At 37.6% G+C, this 22,310-nt stretch overlaps 1 protein-coding gene and 2 long non-coding RNA genes across 4 annotated transcripts in view; 1 reads left to right on the plus strand and 2 right to left on the minus strand.

Moving 5' to 3' along the window:
* The first annotated feature begins 1,484 nt into the window (after positions 1-1,484).
* Positions 1,485-7,178, plus strand: LOC141410078 (uncharacterized). Its single transcript, XR_012433563.1, has 2 exons — positions 1,485-1,530; positions 6,706-7,178. It is a non-coding gene; the product is annotated as an uncharacterized lncRNA (long non-coding RNA).
* LOC123572815 (uncharacterized) lies at positions 3,024-6,792 on the minus strand. The gene is made up of 3 exons (XR_006697358.2): positions 6,506-6,792; positions 3,818-3,876; positions 3,024-3,663 (listed from the first exon to the last, which is right to left on the minus strand). It is a non-coding gene; the product is annotated as an uncharacterized lncRNA (long non-coding RNA).
* Positions 7,179-9,681: 2,503 nt separating the features above from the next.
* NOX3 (NADPH oxidase 3) overlaps positions 9,682-22,310 on the minus strand; it is a 56,773-nt gene continuing 44,144 nt past the window's right edge. Inside the window, exons 9-10 of one of the 2 annotated variants that reach the window (XM_065543613.1) lie at positions 18,835-18,988; positions 9,682-10,987 (exon numbers count right to left, since the gene is read on the minus strand). In XM_065543613.1, coding sequence (XP_065399685.1) covers positions 18,862-18,988 — 127 coding nt within the window. In that variant the 3' untranslated portion in view covers positions 9,682-10,987; positions 18,835-18,861. Of the gene's footprint in view, positions 10,988-16,920; positions 17,601-18,834; positions 18,989-22,310 lie in introns of those variants that run through there. The other variant, XM_045391815.2, reaches the window with a different exon arrangement.

The raw sequence follows: 22,310 nt of genomic DNA on the forward strand, positions 1-22,310 counted from the left end.
TCATTACTTTATTCACTATTTAGGTACTTTTCTTTAGTGTAATGTAGATAGCATTGAAATTAGATTCAAGAGGTTTGAATTTTTATTCTTTTTACACGACTTAACCAAATAAGTTAAACCAGTCTAGACCTAAGTTTCTTCTAATGAAAAACAAAGAATTTTCTGTAGTTGGCTTCCCAGACTCTACCTCTAACACTCTAAGACTATATAGTAGATTGTATGTTAGGAGAAATGATATGCCCAAGTGCTCTGATATTTGGCATATACAGATGTCATTTCTAGGACCATGACATTTTTCATGTGAATTAAAGTCTTGCTATAGTTTGAATGTTTGTCTCCTCCAAGACCCATTTTGAAATTTAATTGCCATTGTAACAGTATTAAGAGGCGGAAAGTTTAAGAGGTGATTAGGCCCAGGAGGACATCACCCAAATGTGTGGGATTGGTGCCATTACAAAAGGGCAAGTTCATCCTGCTCTTGTTCTCTTATCCTTTTGCTTTCTGCCTCTGACACAGCAAGATGGCCCTTGCCAGAGGCCAGTCCCTTGATCTCAGACTTCCTAGCCTCCAGAACTATGAGCCAATAAATGACTGTCTCTTTAATATAAATTATGCAATCTGTGGTATTTTGTTATAGTAATGGACTAAGGTAAGTCTTAAGTTTTAATTGCTTAATTCTTTAATATGTTTCAGTGATGATGAAAATACCTGTTTGTCAGGACCTCAAAAGAACTTTGAAAATTACTATCTTGACTGTTCATATGAAGAATTGAAGGCACAGAAAGGTAGAATTTGCTCAAAATGAGAAAAAAGTACCAAGTCTCAGAATTAGTTACCAAGTTTTACAAATACTGGTAGAGTGTCCCTAATCTGAGAATCTGAAATGCTCAAAAATCTGAAACTTTTTGAGAACAGAAATGATGATCAAAGGAAAGGTTCATTGGAGCATTTAGAATTTCAAATTTTGGGATTAGGGATGCTAAACCAGTAAGTAAAATGCAAATATTCAAAAAAAATCTGAAATCCAAACTCTTTTGGTACCAAGCATTTTGGATAAGTGATACTCAACCTGTAGTAGTTTCACTTAGAGCAAAACATTATCATTGGTTCCTCAAAACTATTTCTAATCATAGTTTCATGATATTTAGTGTATGCTCTTTCAGTTCAAAAGTTTAAACTAGTTTTGATTTTTTATTCTCAAAATGACTTTTTGTAAGAGTAATGACTATCCAAGGCAAAAGATCTCTCTTTCCTCTGGGTCCTCAGACCAAGTCTTTTAAAAATTTTTTTAAATAAAGCAAGCTATTTATGTAGAATAAATTGAATTAAATGGTGAGACACCATTCAGATTTTGGATTTGATATCTCTGCGGGTAGAAATGAGATGACTGAATTGAGAGATAGAATTAAAATAATTCATTTCAACATTAAATAATAAAAATGGATAACATAGAGTATTTTCCTACTGTGTTTTTCCTATACTAGATACATTTTGCTGGTGGGGGTGAGCATCTGTCATACGTCATACGTGGTAAGTTGTACTCCAGTGGCATTACTGAACATTCACAGTGAGCGTTACTTCAGTTTTGACTACTTTGTCTGTGATGTTGCCTGTTGATATTCACCTTCTTTTGATAGCCTTCCCTCTAGACTTCTGGCTGCTTATTTTGGCTCTCTGAGTCTAGCTTTTGGCCTCTCTTCTTGGTGTCTGCTGCCCATAGCCTAGCGTAATACCATATGTAGGAGGTTTCCAGAAATTGGTGTAGAGGGGGCTCTTTGCACAAGGCAAATTTGGGAGTGTTCTGACTTTGTGAATTTAACTTCAAAAAAGAAAACAGTCTATGACTTGGTGACTTTTGTTGACATGGTGACTTCTAGATATAAAAATCAAATAGAAAGATGATCTTCTAAATGTCAACTAGCCTGGCTTATGTTTTGCTGCAATTCCTGGGTGGATTATCAGGCAGATAAATCCATGGCAAGGCATATATAAGTGACATGCAGAGGATATAGGGAAGCCACCTAAAAATAATTGTCTTTAGTTACCAAAAGATAAATACTGTATGATTCCATTTGTGTGAGGAACCTAGATTAGTCAGATTCATAAAGACAGAAAGGGTGGTACCCATAAGGGTCTAGGGGCAGGAGAATGAGGAATTGTTGTTTAATGGGTATGAAATTTCATTTTGTTAGATGAAAAGAGTTCTGGATTTGGATGGTAGTGATCGTTGCACAATAATGTGAATGTGCTTAGTGGCACTCAGCTGTACCCTTAAAATGATTAAGATGGTAAATTTTGTGTTATGTATATTTTACCACAGTGTAAAATATACGTAAAAATAATTGTCTTTAGTTTTTTTGTTCATGTGTAGGTGTTTTCTGCACTCATAAAAATCCAAGGTGTTAGTTGATTTGCATTATTAATTTGGTGACATACCCTCATAGGAAATATATCTGCTGATAGTTGAAATTATTAGGGAAGGAAGAGGTCAAGATGGTTACTGGGAGGGCTTCCATTTCAACTCCAAGATTTACTTTAGCATTCCCCCAAGCCATGGCAAAAATTGATTACTAACTAATTCCACACTTGTAGCACAGGGAGCTTTGTTCTTTTCCTCTTTTTAATTTGAAAAATTAGAATAGCTGGAGAGATGGTGGCAATTTCATACTTCACTCAGCTTCACTCAGAACGTTCAATTTGAACATTTCCTAAATATAAGATGGATATACAACCCATTTACCCAGTTCTAGGAGTTTGATATGTAGACAGCTAGTTTACTGAGTTTTTTAAAAACACAGAGAACAGGCCAGGTGTGGTGGCTCATGCCTATAATTCCAGCACTTTAGGAGGCCAAGGTGGGAGAATTGCTTAAGCCCAGGACTTCAAGACCAAACTGGGCAACACGGCGAGACGCCATCTCTATGAAAACAACAACAGCAACACATACACAGAATAGAAATCGCAAGTCAACTGTGTTTTTCTAAAATGCAGGCATATCTAGGCATTTCTACAGGACTCACAAAGCAGAATGTGTATCTATTTATATGAAGGACCTGGAAAAGAATTTTTCTCAGTAGAAAAATTAGACGTTCACATATTTGGTTCAGGATGTTGGGGTTTGAGAAGGTTGACACATAATAGCCTCTTTCCCCCAATCCGAATGCTAACCCAAATGATAAGGTGGAATAAAGGAGATAGAGGGGAAAAAAAAATCCAGTTTTATTACAATGCTGCAAAGTATGGCTTAGGAGGGGCAATGGAGGCTTCCATCTTGAATCTCAGAATAGACAACCTCACCCCCAATCACAGGCAGTGCCATAGACTCCCGTTGCAGGGACAGAGTTTGTGCCATTAAGCTTTGGATGTGGAGAATGCAACAGAGCTTGAGTCCTATATGGGCAGGAGTTGAGCTGCTCATGCCCAGTGTTTGCTTCTAAATTTGTCAACGAGATAAAGCAACCCTCTTTCTTAGAGAAGAGTGAGTGAGGTGGAGAGTTTCCAAGAGTGTCCTCTCTCTGTCGTTTCTTCACATGAGAGAATGAAGCCCAGGCTCTGGAGCCTTCCTTCTTCCAACCCTCACCCCACTGTGGCACAGCTTGCTCGTCAATATCTTAGGACTTGTGTTCCTGAGTGGAGCCCAGTGCTATCATTCTGGTCCAGTTTCTGTAGAACAGATTACATTAAGAGTGAGGAAAAGCAAAAAGAGGAAAAAAGAGAAATGCTGGGTTATTGAGAGCACAAGGCCTCACCAGCATTGGCTTTTGGAGTTTAGGCAGGAACTGGAGATGATGCTCCGAATCTATATCTATTCTCTCACCTTTGGGTGGCAGCAGCCTTCATGGTAACGTCAGCAAGCATTAGCAGCAGCCCTGACAGCTTGGAAATAACAAAAACAACAATTATGATAAAAGCCAATATTAATAAGCATTTATTGTGTGCCAGGAATTCTGTTAAACAATTCACATCATCCCTTTAAATTTTCTTATTATGAAAATTTACACATTGAAAAGTAAAGTGTCTGAATAAGAATTACCATTATACCATATACCAATAATTACATACGTTTTGCTGTATTTGAGTAGTTTTTTTGGTGGAAGTATTTTAAACTAAGTTTCAGATATGATGACAGTTCACTCCTAAATATTTCAATATACACCTCTGAAAAATAAGGACACTTACTACATAATCATACCATTGTTATCACCCTTGTCAAAATTAACAACAGCTCTCCAACATCATCTAATGTTCAGCTATATTCAAATCTCGCCAGTTCCCCACCACAAATGTCTTTTATAGCTCATTTGCTTTAACCAGAGTCAAATTAAATGTCGCATTTGATTATGATGTCTCTTAACTATCTTTTAATATAGAAAAGTCCTCCTTCCTTTCTCTTTAAAATAGTACAATATAGCCTCTTTTTTTTTTTTTTTTTCAAAAAAAGAATCATTACATTGGCTTTTGAAGGGACCAGAATGGTTGTCCTTTGTAATGTTCCTCCTTCTGTATTTGTCTCGTTGTTTCCTTATGGTGTCATTTAACCCATTCCTCTGTCTTTTATATTTAAAGGCTCAATTAGATTCAAGTAAAACCTTTTAGCAAGAATCCTTCATAGGTGTTGCTGTATGTGTTAAGTAGCATCCCATTGGGAGAATTATCTACTCTCTGGTTGTCTCACCATTAATGACACTGAAATTGATCATGATCTTAAGGTGGTGACAGCCTGACCTCCCATTGTGGCATTAGATCATCCAAGCCTCGGTGCTGTGGCTATCATGCACATTTGACTAGGATTAGAACTGTAGCATCTGACCCCAGATTCTTAAGCACTTCCTTCTCCTGAACCCTGTTAGCAGTGTCTTTAATCCATGTCAGAACCATGGTTGACCTTTGATGAGTGATACATTTCACCACCATGAGCAGGTACAAGAAAAGAGGAGAATGACAGAGAACTGTTCTGGGTATTCTCAGAATCACTAGCTATAAATTTATGAGGACAGAGTCAGATTTTTTTCTTTCTTTTTTTTTTTTTTTAGTAAACTGGCATTATAAATAAAAATGTTCTCTGTTTACATTTTTACTCTTAGGCTATTTTGGCCGGAAAAAAAATATAGTTACACAAAACCAAGTGGGTTAATAGCCACATTTCTACCCTAGTGAGGTAGGTGTGGGAGTGAGTAGCTGCTGCTGGTAAAAGACTTGGAAAGTGTCAGGTGGGTCAGAAAAACCAGATGTCACCACACCCACTGTGCACATTCTTTTTTCTCTTAATCATATATTGCCTTGGACCATTCATTCTTGTTTTTTATTTTTATTTTTGTATGCTGAGTGTTATTTCCCTACATGATTGTAAGCCCTCTGAAGGCAGGCTTGGTTTTTGTCTTTTAGAAATAATGTTTATGTGGGAAGATAAATATATACAATTACCCCTATTCAAGACTACTTAGGGGAAATTGATTATATTTATCACGTGACCATGAGCCAAGGAGTCAATCTTTGAGCTCTTTCCTTGTCAATTAGTGTTCAGCACTGGTCTGCCCTGTGTGGTGGAAAGTCTGTAACAACTTGGACTGGCAGCAGAAATGCCTGCAGGCTCATATACATGGGCTATGAGTAGAACACAAAACAAATACTTCTGCTCTGTCTTGTTTCTTGGTTCTTAGAGTAGCTTTGACATGGAGAAAGTCTTAGAAATAAGGAAACAGGAACTTCTTAATTAAGCATGTTAGAAATGTAAAAACATGTATAAAAATAAAAATGCTTATATCTAAGTGTATGTGTATAGGCTGGGTGCTGCGGCTCACACCTGTAATCCCAGTGCTTTAGGAGGCAGACGCAGGAGGACTGCTTGAACCTAGGAGTTAGAGGCTGCGGTGGGCTGTGATCGTGCCACTGTACTTCAGCCTGAATGATAGAGTGAGACCTGTCTCTTTAAAAAAAAAAAAAAAAAAAATATATATATATATATATATAATGTATTTGTAAACACACTGACACACACATTCTAGAGAAAGTGACTAAACTTTCAGAATAGTCTCATTAGAATTTGATTAATTACAGCAACTCATTTGAAATTTCCCCTTTGTATTTCTAATGATCTCTCTATGTGTATTTGTTTTGTCTGTCCAGTTTGGACTGTAAGCTTCTTGCAGACAGCCCCGTTGTTTTATACATTTTACTCAACACAGTACTGTGGGCATAATTTGTGCTCAAGGAACACTTATGCCAGAATCACAATAAAGGCCCCACATTAACTATTCTGAGGATGCCAGAGTCTGGTCAGCATTTTACTGTTTCAGATGGTATCTAACTTCCACATAAGATTAAGCCTGCATAGTTCTTTTATTACTCTGTATTTTGGTCACCCGTTACTATTCTACACCTCCAAGCATTTTCTGCTAAAGAAGCTGACTGAGCAAACCCATGAAGATATTTTTCATTTCCTTTGATGGAGCATAATGCTTTCGTATATAAACACAATAACACAGTCATTACATATGCACTTAACATTAGTGTAGCGGCTGTGTGCTCAGCAACACTTGCAGCCAGGCAGGGAGCCCAATAGTTCTCTTTTCCATTCTGATCTAAATTATGTTCATAATAAAAGAGTTTTCAATCAAGGTAAATACAATTTCGTCCTAGCATAACATCTATATTCCTGCTCTCTCTCTCTCTTTTTTTCAAAAAAATTCTTTCCTTTTATTCTAGGTCACTCACCCTGATACGCATGAGATTGTCCTCTGGTGGGGATAACAGCGTTGCTCCTCAATGAGCTATAACAACGGCTGTAAATGCATCTCCTGTAACATACCTCTGTGATTTGCAAAAGTGGGAATAAATCAACGCAGGGAAGAGATGCCACGTTAACCCAGAAGCTAAATGTTACATCATGTAGTGCGAGGCTGGGAAGAGAGAACCTGCTTTTTCCTGGCAGCACAATATCTTTGTGCTCGTTGCCTCTGCCACAGCCCCATTAAAACAATCATTCTGAATCTGCGGGAAATTGTCACCTCTTTCTTTCCTGCCATGGCAGCTGGTATTGGAGGCTGCAGACATTGCTCATTCCCTTCAAGGTTCTTAACACACACGCAAAACAGAAAATGAAGCTTAATTTATTAAAAAAAAAAAAAAAGTGTCAGCTTACCCTCAGGCTCAGCACAGGCACCAGGGAAAAAAGAAAAGATAAATGCCTCTAGGTGAACTGGCACCGACTCTAATTCTCCACTCACTCTGCTGCTCCACTGTATGTATCGCATTAATCATGCTGGATGGGTAGACATTTCAAAAACTTAAGCAATTTTCAAACAAAGAGGCTCCATTTTACAAATACAATAACATAACTTTATTTTGTGATTCTTTCTTTGTACCAGCAGTAATCTGAAAAATGTGCTGCAGATGTTAGTACAAATAATTAATGCCCGGGTTGGGGATGGGAGGGAGAAGCATGAGGAAACAGACAAGTGTGGGCAGAAGAGGGGCCATGGCTGGCTTCTCCTTTCTCCTCTTGTGATCTTCCCCAGATCCTGGGTCACCTTTGATGACCTGGGTGATGTCCCTGGGCTCCTGAGCGCTCTGTTTCTAAGAACTGAGCTCTGCTTTGGTTCTGACTACCTTGTTGTTCTCCTGTGAGTTCAGGAATCTCTGTTCCTGACACCCAGGCCTGTGGCTAGCACCCTGCCCCATGTGTTTCATCTTCCTGATAGTGACACCAGCCATCTTCAGTCCAACGTGCTGCCCGTGTGGGGTATCCACTATCCTGCCCTTCCCTTTCCTGGGAAGGGCCTAGCTCCTCCAGGAAGTCTTGGTGTCCACTGTGACCTGGCCCACGACTCTTCCTTGGGCACTACACTCTCTCTGCATGCCCAGCTGCTTTTGCACCCCAGACTGGGCCTGCCTCCCAACCCCATTCTGCTGTAGTTTGGGAGGTTTGTGGCAGACTGCTTCTCGTGTTTTCTGACTGTGTTTCTATCATCCTCTGACCTTCACTCTCAAGTTGGAAGGAAATAAATGAGGAGAAGTGGAGTGGAGGTTCCAGGAACTCGAGACAGTGGGACTGTGGCAAAGACAACTGGCACTCGAAGGACATTTTAGTGAATTGGAGTATCTTGGTGCAAAGTTGTAAAAATCTGAATCCTCAAACGATTGAGACATGTGTGTGTGTGCTGTGGGAGAGGCTTAGAGAGCCCTGGTCTCTTTCACTACAGGTTTCTGGGAAGTTTCTAGACATCTGTTGTTGAGAGAAAAGCCAGGCTTTCTGTGTCACAGATAAAATGATGAATTGGACATGCTCTCCTTGATTCTTGAAAACCAAATGTCCGAACTTTCACCTTTAGTTTGTAAAACAGGAGTACAGAGCCTCAGCAAGGATGAGAAACACCATCTACTGAAGAAAACCCATGTCCCAATAATTTGGGGAATCATCCCTTGCCTAACAGAGAAAAAATCTACCAAGAATATTTTACTTATTATGAGATATATCAAGTGTGTACAGAATTACAGCTTATGTAATACAAATTAAAAAATCAATTTGAGAAATAAATATTATTGAGGCTATTGAAGCCCTCTTTTATTCCATCTGTTCCCATTCTCTCTTCCTTCTCATCAGAAACAGTGTTCTGAACTTGGGGCATGTAATTTATTTTCTGTACGATTATTTAAACCTATAAAATGCATGTGGTTATATGTGTGTATGTTTGTGTATAAATAATACTGTTTTGCAGGATTTACAATCTTATTTAGTGGTTCCACTCAACATGTATTCTTCTACAATCTTTTTTTTCTCAATATGATTGTAAAGCTTATCAATGTTGTTCTAAATTCTGGGATCAGCAAACTGGCCCGTGGGCCAAATCCAGCTGGTTGTTTGATTTTATACACCCCTCAAGCTAAGAATGGTTTACATTTTTAAAGAATTAAATAATAAAGAAAATCAAAGAAGTAGACATGACAGAGGCCATATGTGGCCAGAACAACCTAAAATATTTATGATCTGCCCCTTTACAGAAAAAATTTAATGGCTCCTTTTTGTTATTTCTGTTGGGTTATTCTTATCTCTTGATTCTTCTACATAGACATTGAAAAAATTAGCCTGTCAAGTTTCATGGAAAGCCTCTTTTTGATTTTGTTGAAATTACTTTGAATTTATAGATCATTTTGAAGAGAATTGACATATATATGGCATTGGACCTTTTGATCTGTATTAGTTGTCTGTTGCTGCTATAACAAATTACCAAAAATGTGTCAGCTTGAAACAATACAAATTTATTATCTTATATCTGTTTATTTTAGGTCAGTCTCCAACATGAATCTCACTGGACTAAAATAAAAATGTTTGCAGGACCATGGGCCTTTTGGGAGCCTCTAGGGGAGGATGCATTCCCCTGCCCTTCCCAGCTTCTAGAGGCTGCCCATGTTCCTTGGCTTATGGCATCTTTTACCTTCAAAGCCATTGAAACTATCACTCCAAGCTTTGCTTCTCTTATCACATCTCCTCGGACTCTGTCAGACTCTTCTGCCTCTTTCTTTCATTTTTTAAGATCCTTGTGATAACATTGAGCCCAGCCAGATAATCTAGGATAATCTTTCCATTTCGATGCAGTCATCTCAAAGCAACCATAATTTCATCTGGAACCTTAATTCTTCCTTGCCATATAATCTCACATGTCATAGGTTCTAGGGATTAGGATGTGGGCATTTTGGCCTGAGGGGAGGGATTAGTCTACCTACCAGAAGCCTATCTAGTGAGTTTTTTCTTTCAGTTAGTATATTTTTAAATTCCAAAACTTGCATTTGGTTCTTTTTATATCTTTTATTTCCTTGCTGAGACTATTTTTTCATTTGTTTCACGAGTGATTTTAATTGCCTGTTGGAATGTTTTTATGATAGCTGCTTTAAAATTCTTGTTAGATAATTCCAACATTTGTGTCATCTTGGTGTTGGCATCTGTTGATTTTTCTCATTTGGGTTGAGTTTTCCTAGTTCTTCGTATGACAAAAATTTTGGATTGCATCCTGTACATTTTGAGGATAATGTTATGACACTCTGATTCTTATTTAGATCTTCTATTTTAGTTGGCAGTTAGCAGGTTTAGGTTCAGAAACACACATCCTGGCCCACTTTGGTGGTTTGTGGTTCAAATATCAACTTAGTTTTCAAAGGCGTTGCCATGCTATTTTGGTATGCCCCACTTATGTGTAATCCAGAAGCCAATCTAAAACCTGGGCAGTATTCCTCACCAGGGTTCAATTCTCAACTCATTGGCTGTGTTGATTCTGGTTGGTTTCACACACTGGCCTCTTGGGAAACCATCCAAGATTTCATGCACAGATTTAAGAACTCTTTCCTTCAGCTCCCTTCTCTCTGTGATCCCCCCATCCCAACACACACTCTCTAGCCTCTGCTAGATACTTACTAAGTGCAGGGCAGGAATGATTGACAGATCTCCCCCTTACACAGTCTCAGGTTGGGGTTGGAGGCAGGGTGTGGGAATTGAGGTTAAGGTGAAGGAGTAACACTTCTGTCATATTTCAGGTTAGCACAGGGCAGATATGGTTGATTAACAGAGTTTCTTTTTTTGGTAAAAGTTTCAAATATTTCGTTAGAATTACTTATTGGTACCTTATATTGTTTGATGCTGTTCTTATACTTCCAAACATTTTTAAAAAGTAAATTTGACTTTTGAGGTAATTTAATTGGAGATTTGAAGAGTATGGCACAAGATTATGATATAAATATGTCATAGTGATGTTCCTTTCCTTAGGGGATTACTTAATTGAATCACTAAATGGAAATTTGATCATGATTGAGCTGTTGTCTTTAAGACCAATCAGGAATTTTTATTTTTAAATTTTTATTTATTTATACTTTTAAGGAATTTTTACAATAATTTGAAGGTGTTTGGACTTGATAAAGGATTCTTAAAACAGTTTTTCTTCTGTTCAGCTTCTGAGAGGAGCCTGGGAGAAAGTAACTTAGAGGGCTGCAGATATTCCTATAAAAATTAATAGGAAAAACAATTTAAAAATTGAAGATAAAAAGAGAAGAGAAAAAATCCCAATGTGACAATAGCTAGTAGATATATAAGAAGACACTTTAAATTATTTGATAATGAGGTTCACCTATGTTGGTAGAAACATGTTCCACTTCATTTACCAACCAGGGAATGACTGGTTAATGAAGCATGGTGAGCAGAGCTTTATTCTTGACAGTAGCATGCAGGAACTTTGCCTGTAAGTTTGTATAGTTTGCCTAAAGTGGGATTAGACTTAAGCAATAGTATTAACTTGGAAATTTGCATTGTACATATTGGAGGCCACAAAAGTATAATTTATACTTTTCTGAAAGGTTTATAGGAAAAGATGAAGCAAGTAAGATCATAAAACAGTGGTTTGGGATAGGGTTTGGAGTGAGTGATGAAGGAAAGAGGAACCAAATATGACTCAGAGATTTTTAGTGATTTTAGTTTGGGCATTTTGGTAGATGATGGTGCCATTCACTAAAATAAGAAAAGCTGGAGGAAGAACGGGATTATGAAGAGAAAAAAATAAAGAATTTGGCTTTGGATATGTTACATTTGAGATGCTTATTGTACTTCCAATGATGAAGTAGGCAGTTGGATATATCAGACTGGAATCCAGGGGAGAAGTCTACCCTAGAGTTTAAATTTTGGGCCTCATCAGCAAACAGATGGTGTTTGAAGCCACAGGATTGTATAATATTATTCAAAGGAGGAGAATAGACAGAAAAAGAGAAGAGGGACTATGACCAATTCAAAGACATGCCAACATTGTGAAACTGCATAGAGGAGTCTGAGACAAAAACAAAGAGATTGTTTTGACAGAAGTCAAAAGAAGAAAGTGTTTCAAGACGGAAGCATTGGTCATCCATTTCAGTTGCTGCTAAAAATAAAACGAAGTTGAATTTCACACCATGGAGGTTATGGTGAGCCTTGAAAATAGTTATAGTTGTAGAGATAATCCAGTTTAGTGTAGTAAGAGGGAATGTTGTGGACATTCAACTCTGGACAGTTATTGCTCTACACATGTGCACACACACACACACACACACATTCACCAATAGACAAGATAAAGGAAAAATGTAATCTAATACATTGAAAAACTTGTGCTGAAGAGAAGGAACACAGGATTCTGGAAGATAATGGAGAGCAGCTACATGGTTTGGCTTCTACCTCATTTACTCCTCTGAAGCCCCACTGGTGGTCAAAAAGTCCCAAGAAATTTCATTAAAACTCTTGCTTGTGGAATGTAAAGAGAAGATATGATGTTGGGAAAGCATGAATTAAATGGATGAATAAAGAAAATAAATCAAGAGAGCCAACTTTCTCTGTTGAAAGACAAGAATCCAAAATTCACACTCAACTGGGGAAAGGGTTCGAAGCCTGGGAATATCTCATTGTGGAAATACATTACATCCTCTCTCCTCTACTCCATTAGTTGGAATGAACTCAGATACAGGACAGTCCATGTAATCTCAGAAGACAGAAAGGAACCAAAAAATCAAACGTAGTGTCCACACCACTCAGGCTGAGCTTCCGTGCTCTTCTGCACAGCTCTCCATGCCAGCTGCTGTTCTCTCAGACTACAAAAAAGTGGATAAGAAAGGAAATTCCTGGCTCTAGAAGAGAAAACATGGTTCATGAAAACCTGTACATGAGTGTTTATAAAAGCATTATTCTAATGGCCCCAAAGTGGAAACAACTGAATGTTCATCAATTGATGAATGAGTGAATACAGTGTGGCATAACCATATAATGAAATATATTAGTTTGGCAAAAATAATGAAGTACTAATACTTGCTGCAACATGGATGAATATTGAAAACATTATGCTAGGTGAAAGAAGCCAAACACGAAAGACCACTTATTGTATGTTTTCATTTACATAAAATGTCCAGAATAGTAAAATCCATAGAGACAGAAAGAAGGTTAGTGGTTGCCTAGGGCAGGTGGCAGTTGAGGAGAAATGGAGACTAATGGATATGGGCTTTCTTTTTGGAATAATAAAAATGTTCTTTATGGCTCACACCTGTAATCCCAGCACTTTGGGAGGCTGAGGCAGGTGGATTGCCTGAGCTCAACAGTTTGAGACCAGCTTGGGCAACACGGGGAAACCCCGTCTCCACTAAAATACAAAATATTAGCCAGGCGTGGTGGCATGTGCCTATAGTCCCAGCTACTTGGGTGGCTGAGGCAAGAGAATTGCTTGAACCTGGGAGGAAGAGGTTGCAGTGAACCAAGATCGCGCCACTGCACTCCAGCCTGGGCGACAGAGACTCCATCTCAAAAAAAAAAAAAAAAAAAAAAAAAATTCTTCACAACAGTGAAAATATGAAATCAACCCAGGTGTTCATCAACAGATGATTGGATAAAGAAAATGTGGTACATATACACAATGGAATCTTACACCATAAAAATGAATGAGATCCTGTCATTTGCAGCAACATCAACGGAATTGGAGGTCATTACGGTAAGTGAAATAAGCCACGTGTTCTCACTCATATGGGGGAGATAAAAAAAAAGTGGGTCTAATGATAGTAGAGAGTAGATTGGTGGTAACCAGAGGCTGGGGAAGGGTATTGGGGAGGGGGAATGAAGAGAAGTTGATTAATGGGTGCAAGTATATGGTTTAATACACTAAATAAGACCTAGTGTTAGATCAGTAGGGTAACTATAGTTTACAATAATGTATTGTACACTTTGAAATAGAGTAGAAGAATTCGAATGGTTCTATCAAAAGAAAAAGACAAGTACTTAAGATGATGGATATCCCAAACACACATATTTAATCTTTGTAAATTATATGTATGTATTAAATTACCACATGTACCCTGGTATTATGTACATCTATTATGCATAAATAAAAATGTTCTAAAATGTACTGTGGGAATGGTTACACAACTCTATAAATATACTAAAAATGATGAAATGATGCATTTGAAGTGGGTTAATTTTATGGTATGTGTATTATATCTCAATAAAGCTATGGGGGAGGGGAGAAAAATGGTCTTGGAGATGGTGGGGTGGAGGGAAACAACCAAAAATTTATCACAATATAGAAGAAACAGTAACATATCTAGGCAGAGTCAACTAACATGAGAAGGTGAAAAAAAATACAGGATGTATACAGCAAGTGTGGAGATACTACAGGCAAAAAGGGAAAATACCATATAGTAGAAGAAAAAACAACTCAGTCTGGTAGAAATCATAACTCAGGTAATTCTTCACTATCTGTTTATGTATGGAGAACTTAATGAGAATATTAATTTAATAAGAGAGATAAAAGACAAAATTATAAAAAAGAATGAGATCACAAGGGATATTGCAAGTCTAAGGTAACAAATCAAGGCTCAAAGCAACATCTTTATGGAACTAATTAAATTTTTTTAAACAGTTAAGGAACAGAATAAATATCATTGAAAGCTGAATTTCAAGACTATACTCTCTCCCTAATCTGAAATTCAAAAAAATACAAAAAATTATGAAAAGTGAGAGTATTTTTTTTGTAACCCCACTTGGCAGCATAATTTCATAATGTGTCCTGAACAGATGTGAGGCTATTTATAATCTTCCTTTATGCAAGTTGAGTATCTATATTTATAGTTTTATTTGAAAAAATAAAACATTAATGCTTTTGAATACTGGGTGCTTCCCAGACTCTACTGGGAGTATCATACACTATATGGGATATGCATTTGTTATTTTCTAAAATATGAAATCATTTCAAATTCCAAAACATATATGGCTTCAAAGGTTTCAGAAAGAGATGGCAAACCAGTAATAAAATAGAGGAAATGATTTGTAAATAAAAGAAACAAAGAGATTAAATTAATTAGAAACCCTAAAAGAATGGAAAAAAGAAAAAAAAAGATCTAATATGAGGAAAATTGATGCGTTTGAAATGAGACAAACAAAAGCAATAGAAGTATATTTAAAGAACTAATAAAAAAAAATTTCTGAAGTGAAGAAGAAAGTGTTCAAAAAACACACTGGACCGGGTGCGTAATCCCAGCACTTTGTGAGGCTGAGGTGGTGAGGCTCATGAGGTCAGGAGATTAAGACCATCCTGGCTAACATGGTGAAATCCCGTCTCTAATAAAAATACAAAAAATTAGCCAGACATGGTGGTGCGCACCTGTAGTTCCAGCTACTGGGGAGGCCGAGGCAGGAGAATCGCTTGAACTCGGGAGGCGGAGGTGGTAGTGGGGGGAGATTGCACCACTGTACTCCAGCCTGGGTGACAGAGCATCACAAAAAAAAACAAAAACAAAGATAAAAAAAAAACCACTGCAATACAGGAAAAATTCATGTGAAATATCAATACCAAATTGTTATGAACTTCAAAGATAAAATTATTTAGGCACCCAGGCAAAAAAAGTAACTTACTTACAAAGGGAAGAGGATGAAGTTGGCCTCTTACTTCACCACAGCAATATTCAGTGACAGAAAATGCTAGAGTTCTATCTTCAAACTTCTAAAGGGAAGAAAATATGGTCTAAGAACACTAAATTTAGTCAAATATCAGTATGAATTAAATCAGGAAATATAACAGTCGTTAGTCCTTCTTAAAATGTATTGCTTGACAGTCAAACAAACTAGTAGCTTAGGCTCAATACAAACTCAAGAATAGAGAAATTATGTTAAAAGGAATAGTGGTGGGCATTGAATCCATGTGAGGTTACCCCTCCTAGTTTACTTATAAAGCTTAAGAAAGGCTACATTTAATCAACATTGCTTTCACCCTCCTGAACAATCCATAGATCTTGGAATGACTTAATTCTGGTGTCATCTCCCCATCTTTCATATTGTTGTTGTCCGTATCCTTAGTTTTGTTCTTAAAAGAACATTCCCTCTGAAATACTCATTAATTTTCTTTTACAGTCGGTGCTTAGCGATTTTGCCAAAACGTTTTTCAATTTCTTTGCTCATCATTGCATATTGCATTCCATTAATTGTCTTTCCTCCTTCCTTAAATATATCCTTTGTCATTATTTTGGTGAGGTAGTTACATTTCAGTTTTCTTTTGTTTGGAGATATCTGTATTTTGCCTTCACCTTTGAATAATAATTTCACTACGGACAAAATTCTCAATGGTTAGTTATGGTCCCCCAGCACTTTGAAGATACTATTTCATTATCATCTGTTTTCTGTGGATCCTTTTGAGAAGGCAGCTGCCAGATGTACTTCTGTTTATTTGCAGGTAATTGACCTTTTCCTCTCTGGTTGCTTTAAGGTCTTTTATTTAACAATGATGCTTCTGGATTTGAAATTTTCCTTCCTCACACTCCCCACCCCACACCCGCCTTGTTTCCTTTCTTTTCCTTTCTGTTCTTTTTGTTTTCTCTTCTTTCTCTCCTCTCTTTTCTTCTTCTTTTCTTTTCCACATTTTTTGGCACTTCTCTTTCTCATATATTCTTCTAGATAAACTTTAGGATATTTACCCTTCCAAAAAATCTAAAGAGAATTTAAAATTTGACTGGAATTTCACTTGACCATTAATTAATTTGGGACAAATTTGTAACTTTAGTATGTTTAATATTCCTATTTAGAAACGTGCTATTTCTATCCATTTAAAAATGTCTGCCTATGAATTGCATGTTTATTTATCAAATCGTGTTGTATAATTCTTCTTAAATGAACTTACAGGTTTGCCAGATTTTTGTTTCTGTTTTGAAGAGACGATTTCAATTTTAAATTCCACATTTTCTATTTGGTCATTGCTGCATTAAAGAAACCTATTGACTTTTGTATTTTCTTGTGTCTGGATAGGTTTGATTCTACATAGTTTGCAGGGAAGTAGCATAAAGGTCAAAACACAAAAGGGGGTGCAAACAGCATCCCCAGAGATTAAAAAAAGTGGCAAAATCTGTGTTTAAGGGCAGGTATGTTCTAATTTACTAGACAAAATTAGATGACCAAGAAAAGTACTTTTATTTTCAAGTAGACAGAGAAAGAAAAGCAATAATTAAACATGACTAAGGTAAAGATTAGATTTGACTATAGAAATTTCTGGTTGCAAAGGTTGAACTAAATTCAAATGGGGAAATAATTACACAGAAAGATTGGTTCTATTCAAATTAGGAGAGTTTGAATTATATGCATCAAGTAATACCTCAAGTTACTGAGAAATTCCAATGCAGAGATAGTAGAAATAATTTTTTTAGACATGAATGGAATATTCCTAACTTATAAAATCAATATTAATATCATAGAAAGTATCAGGTCAACATAAAAATCTGAGGATAAAGTAAAAGAAGTGGTCAATTTATAATTTAGAACTACTTAGAAGAGCTTAAGAGGCTGCCTTTGTCAAAACACATCATGCCAGATCAATTTAATTCTCTTTTATGGCAGAATGACAGTCCACAAAGATACGAAGCCTTTGAGAAACATAATATATTTTAATTTCAGTAAAAGTTTTTGTGGTGTTGTATATGACATGTTATTTATAAGCTAACGAAGTATGGTATGGTGTACTGTTTGCAGTAGTTAATTATTGTTCACCAGTTTCCGACTGGGAGCTCATATCAACAGGCCATCACAGGAATTCCTGGTGGAGTTCTTTGGAGTCAATAACGTGATTGAAAACCTAAACACAAGATTTGAGATATTATCAGTGAAATATGTAGATATTACAAACTACATACCAGTATTAGTGTCTGGGGCTAAACTTCAAAACAATCTTGAAATATTAGAAAAATTCTAAAAAATTAATCAATATTAGTAGCAAGAATTATAAGATGTGAGGAATACTTTGCGAACATCTTGGGAGTAAAATAGTTGCATAGTATAGAAAGACGGCACAATGGGAATTAAAGAAACAATTTCAGTTATTTTGTGGGGCAGAAGTTGAGTAGGAGTGTAAGTGTTAAGAAGACCACAGACCAAAATGTGGTAGAATAAAAAGTATTTGTTAAAAGAGATTGAGAAAGAAATATGAAAGGAAGATGGAAAGGAAGGAAGGCAGAAAGAAGGAAGAAAAGAAAACATAGAATTCGTTTGTAAATATATGGCATATAAGCTCTAAGAAAGTCCCTCTTCTGCTCAACACTAGTCACGCTTCTCAATGCATTTTAAAAGGATATGAAGAAATGGAAGTGAATTTGAATAAGAGCAACAAGGTGATGGAAGGGCTTGATATATATCCTAGGCCAAAAGGTTAAGAATTTAGTATTGTTTGGACCAGAAAAGGGATAGGAAAGGGATGATTTGATTATCATTTTCAAGTATCTAAAGGACTTTTCTGAAAGATAACCTCCGTTGGTGATTTCTGTGGTCTACAGAGGATGAACAAAAGCACAAAAGGAGCTTAAGTTTAAAGCAGAAAAGATCAGGTTTGGATATAAGTTGTGGGTCTCTGCCATCAGGGAAATGAAAATTTGAAATGATTTCTAAAGGAAACTTCAAGCCAAGCAGCAGCATAAGTCTCCATGTTAGATGTAACGTTGGGCGTGGAAACAAGTTTGGGAAAGACAGCCTATGCCAGGGGTCAGCAAGCTCTGGCCCACAGGCCAAATCCAGCCCTCCCCCTGACTATGTGGATGGTCGATGTGCGAAAAGTGACTTTTACAATTTGTAAAAATTTCATGATACAAGAAAATTATATGAAATGTGACTTCAGTGTCCATCAGTAAAATATTATTGGAACACAACTATGCCCATTCATTGACATTATTGTTTGTGGCAATGTTGGCACTTTACAATGGCAGAGTTCAGGAGTTGAGAGTGGGACCATACAGTCCACAGAGCCTCAAATGATTACTATTTGGCGTCTTGTGGGAAGAGTTTCCCAATCCCTGACCTATATGTTTGCAGCCACTTACACAATGCCTGGTCTTGACCTCCAAAGTCTAGAAGCTCTCCTTGTTGTAATAGAAATGAACACCTCTGGGGTCAGCTGATGAATACAAGCGGCACATCTTTTGAAGGGTCCTTGAGAGAGCTTTAGGTCCACAAAAGAACACGCCAATGCTACTGCTGCAGTAGGGGTAAGAAAAGGAAAGAAAATGTCACCTGGAGGCAAGGCCAGCCAGAAGCCAAGACAATAAGATTAGTGAAGTGGTTGTGACTATGAGGTTACTTATTTATTTTTCTCCCTTTCTCCCTCCATGTCTTTTTTTCTTAGATTCTTTTTTTCTACCTACTTTCAGCACCATGCTCTCTCCCAAGTTCTCAGTATCCTCCCCTGAACTAATCAGGGAGGTGGAACCGAGAAGACTGAGGCATGAAAGCGGCCATGAGACTGTTGAGGGGTTTTGATACAGAGGGATTTTGATACACCAGGCTTTTTGGCCAGGTGACCTTGATTCATGTCTCCTTGGATACGTGACCAGATGTAAACTTCCTGAGAACATAAACCTGATCTGTTTTATTCCAGCACCTGGAACAGTGCATACAGTGCAATCAACACACATTTGCTGAATGAGTGGCTAAATGGCTTTGCTGAGTAGTATCTGCGTGGTCTTGGGCAAGTCACTATACCTCAGTTTCTGCATCTGTAAAAGATGATAAGGACTACTTTGTATGTTTTATCAAAAGCAAGATGAGATAATACATTCAAAAGGGTTTTGAAAAGGTTAGTTATTACTAATATCTTGTTCAGCCCTGCCTTTTTATAGATAATAAAATTTATGCTACAGTAATAGCAATTTAATTAATTTCTCCTGTTGGAATTATTTTAATTTTCAAAGAAGGCCAGAAGGGAGAGCTGAAAAAGAAAAAGACATTGCTGATAACACAGTCACCCAAACATTGTCATCTCTAATCTTGACATTGCTGAGAATACAGTCACCCAAACACTGTCATCTCTAATGTTGACATTGCTGATAATACAGTCACCCAAACACTGTCATCTCTAATCTTGACATTGCTGATAATACAGTCACCGAAACACTCATCTCTAATCTTGACATTGCTGATAAGACAGTCACCCAAACATTGTTGTCTCTAATCTTGACATTACTGATAACAGTCACCCAAATATTGTTGTCTCTAATCTTGACATTGCTGATAAGACAGTCACCCAAATATTGTCATCTCTAATCTTGACATTGCTGATAATACAGTCACCCAAACACTGTCATCTCTAATCTTGACATTGCTGATAATACAGTCACCCAAACATTGTCATCTCTAATCTTGACATTGCTGATAATACAGTCACCCAAACACCGTCATCTCTAATCTTGACATTGCTGATAAGACAGTCACCCAAACATTGTTGTCTCTAATCTTGACATTGCTGATAACAGTCACCCAAATATTGTTGTCTCTAATCTTGACATTGCTGATAAGACAGTCACCCAAATATTGTCATCTCTAATCTTGACATTGCTGATAAGACAGTCACCTAAATATTGTCGTCTCTAATTGTGACATTGCTGAGAATACAGTCACCCAAACACTGTCATTTCTAATCGTGACATTGCTGATAATACAATCACCCAAACATTGTCACCTCTAATCTTGACATTTCAGAAAACTGTGTCAAAGAGATACTTCCTGCATATAGTGACTATCCCAGAGCTGCTCAAATGCCTTGCGACTTAGTTTATATGTAAACACCACATTCATGCTGGGGTTCAAAGTTGTTTTTGGAAGTTGGGGTGCATCAGTCTCTCTATAGAGATTTTCAGAGACTGTGTCTTTTTTCTCTTGTGTTGAATATTACTATTCTTTGTAGCATTTTTTCCAACCTCTAGCATAAGCTGAATTGGTTACTCTAGTGTGGATCAAAACTTCTCAAGCTTTGCTGTGCATAAAGTCATCTAGGCAGATTGTTAAAATGTAGATTCCTAGGCTTGAAGTCAAGGAATGCATGTTTAGTAAGGATCTCGGGTGATGTTGAGGCAGATCGCCCTGTGAGCCACACTTTGAACACTGTCATCAAGACATTCTTTGGGCTTCAGGACCAGCTCACTATACCATCTCTGTTTCTTCAGACATAGATCTTGCTGAAAGTGTCTATATAGCCTATTTTTTCTTAGCTTATATGTTAACATGATTCTCTACCATGTATCATAGCCACATTTTAATTGTGTGTTCCAGGACCATCACATCCACAGTAAAAATTGATGGTTCCACTGCATTTCAAACTCCAGCTTCAAAGGAATTTATCAATGGCTTAATTTACAAATGACAATATGTTTAAAATGTAGCAGTACTGCTTTCAAAGAAACCATTCCCATGGCTAAATTTGAGAAAGTAATTTTTCAGAAAATATTTCCCACAGAAAAGTATGAGTTTGTGGCTTAATGAAGAGATTTTGAGGTGTTTATGGAAATGAAAGGCAATGGTTAAGGGTGCTCTTGGCTCCACCACTTCGTTGCTGGGTAACTTTGGGCATGTTAATTACCTTCAGAAAGCCCCCAGTTTCTCATCTATAAAATGGGGAGAATTATAGAATCTACCTCCTAGAATCTCTGTGAGGATTAAGCAAGACATTGCAGGTCTGGCTGCTGGTCCTGTGTCTGGCACACGGTGCGCTCTCAGGAACTGCTAGCTTCCTAATGTTATTTTCCCATGTGATGACTATTGGTGTCTGCCTGTTCCGTGAAGCTGAACAGAAGATGTGGTGCGGGGTGTTAACACAGAGGTGAGTATGTGGACTTACTGAGATCAGCACTAGATTTTTGAGCTCTGGACTGAAACATTTTGAATGGTAGATGGGTCAGGTGAGACCCTTCCCAGTGAGGAGTCACAGCTTTGCTTTGTGTCTGATGCCCAGAGGTATCCTTGCATCTATTTTCAAAGATGCTGTTATGGGTGGTGATATTTTTCCATTAGTGTAGATGTCACCAAAGAGATTGCCCACTGGCCCACTCCAACAGGCTAAGACTGCCCTTTCGTTTGCAGCGACAGTAACTGCAAACCTGATGGTGCCCTTTGATGCTCTGCCTTTAAGACTCCATTTCAAAGGATTCTGATTGCTGCTGCCCGGTGTTCTACTGGTGTCCCCAGCAGTTCACAGCTCCCCTGCCTCTTTTGAAGTTGTGGCTATCACACTGCACAGCTAAGTCCACACTTTACTCAGGGGCCATAACCGCCATGGTGATGCAATCACCAAAAAGTTTCACAAAGGCTGTTTATTATCTACTTTCTGCTAAGGTGGAAAGGTCAGCCCTTCACTGGCTCTCTGTGAATCACTGTTCCCACATACAGCATTCTTCTGCTTGCCTGGCTTACTCTTCTCGGCATTTATGACTCCAAGTATGGAGAATTTCTTGTCACAAATGCATACTGTGAATCACAAGGCAGAGAATCCACGCAAAGTAGTTAAGGGACAGATGTGGCATCTTTC

The sequence above is a fragment of the Macaca fascicularis genome, chromosome 4, assembly GCF_037993035.2.
Source record: "Macaca fascicularis isolate 582-1 chromosome 4, T2T-MFA8v1.1".
Classification (NCBI taxonomy): Eukaryota; Metazoa; Chordata; class Mammalia; order Primates; family Cercopithecidae; genus Macaca; species Macaca fascicularis.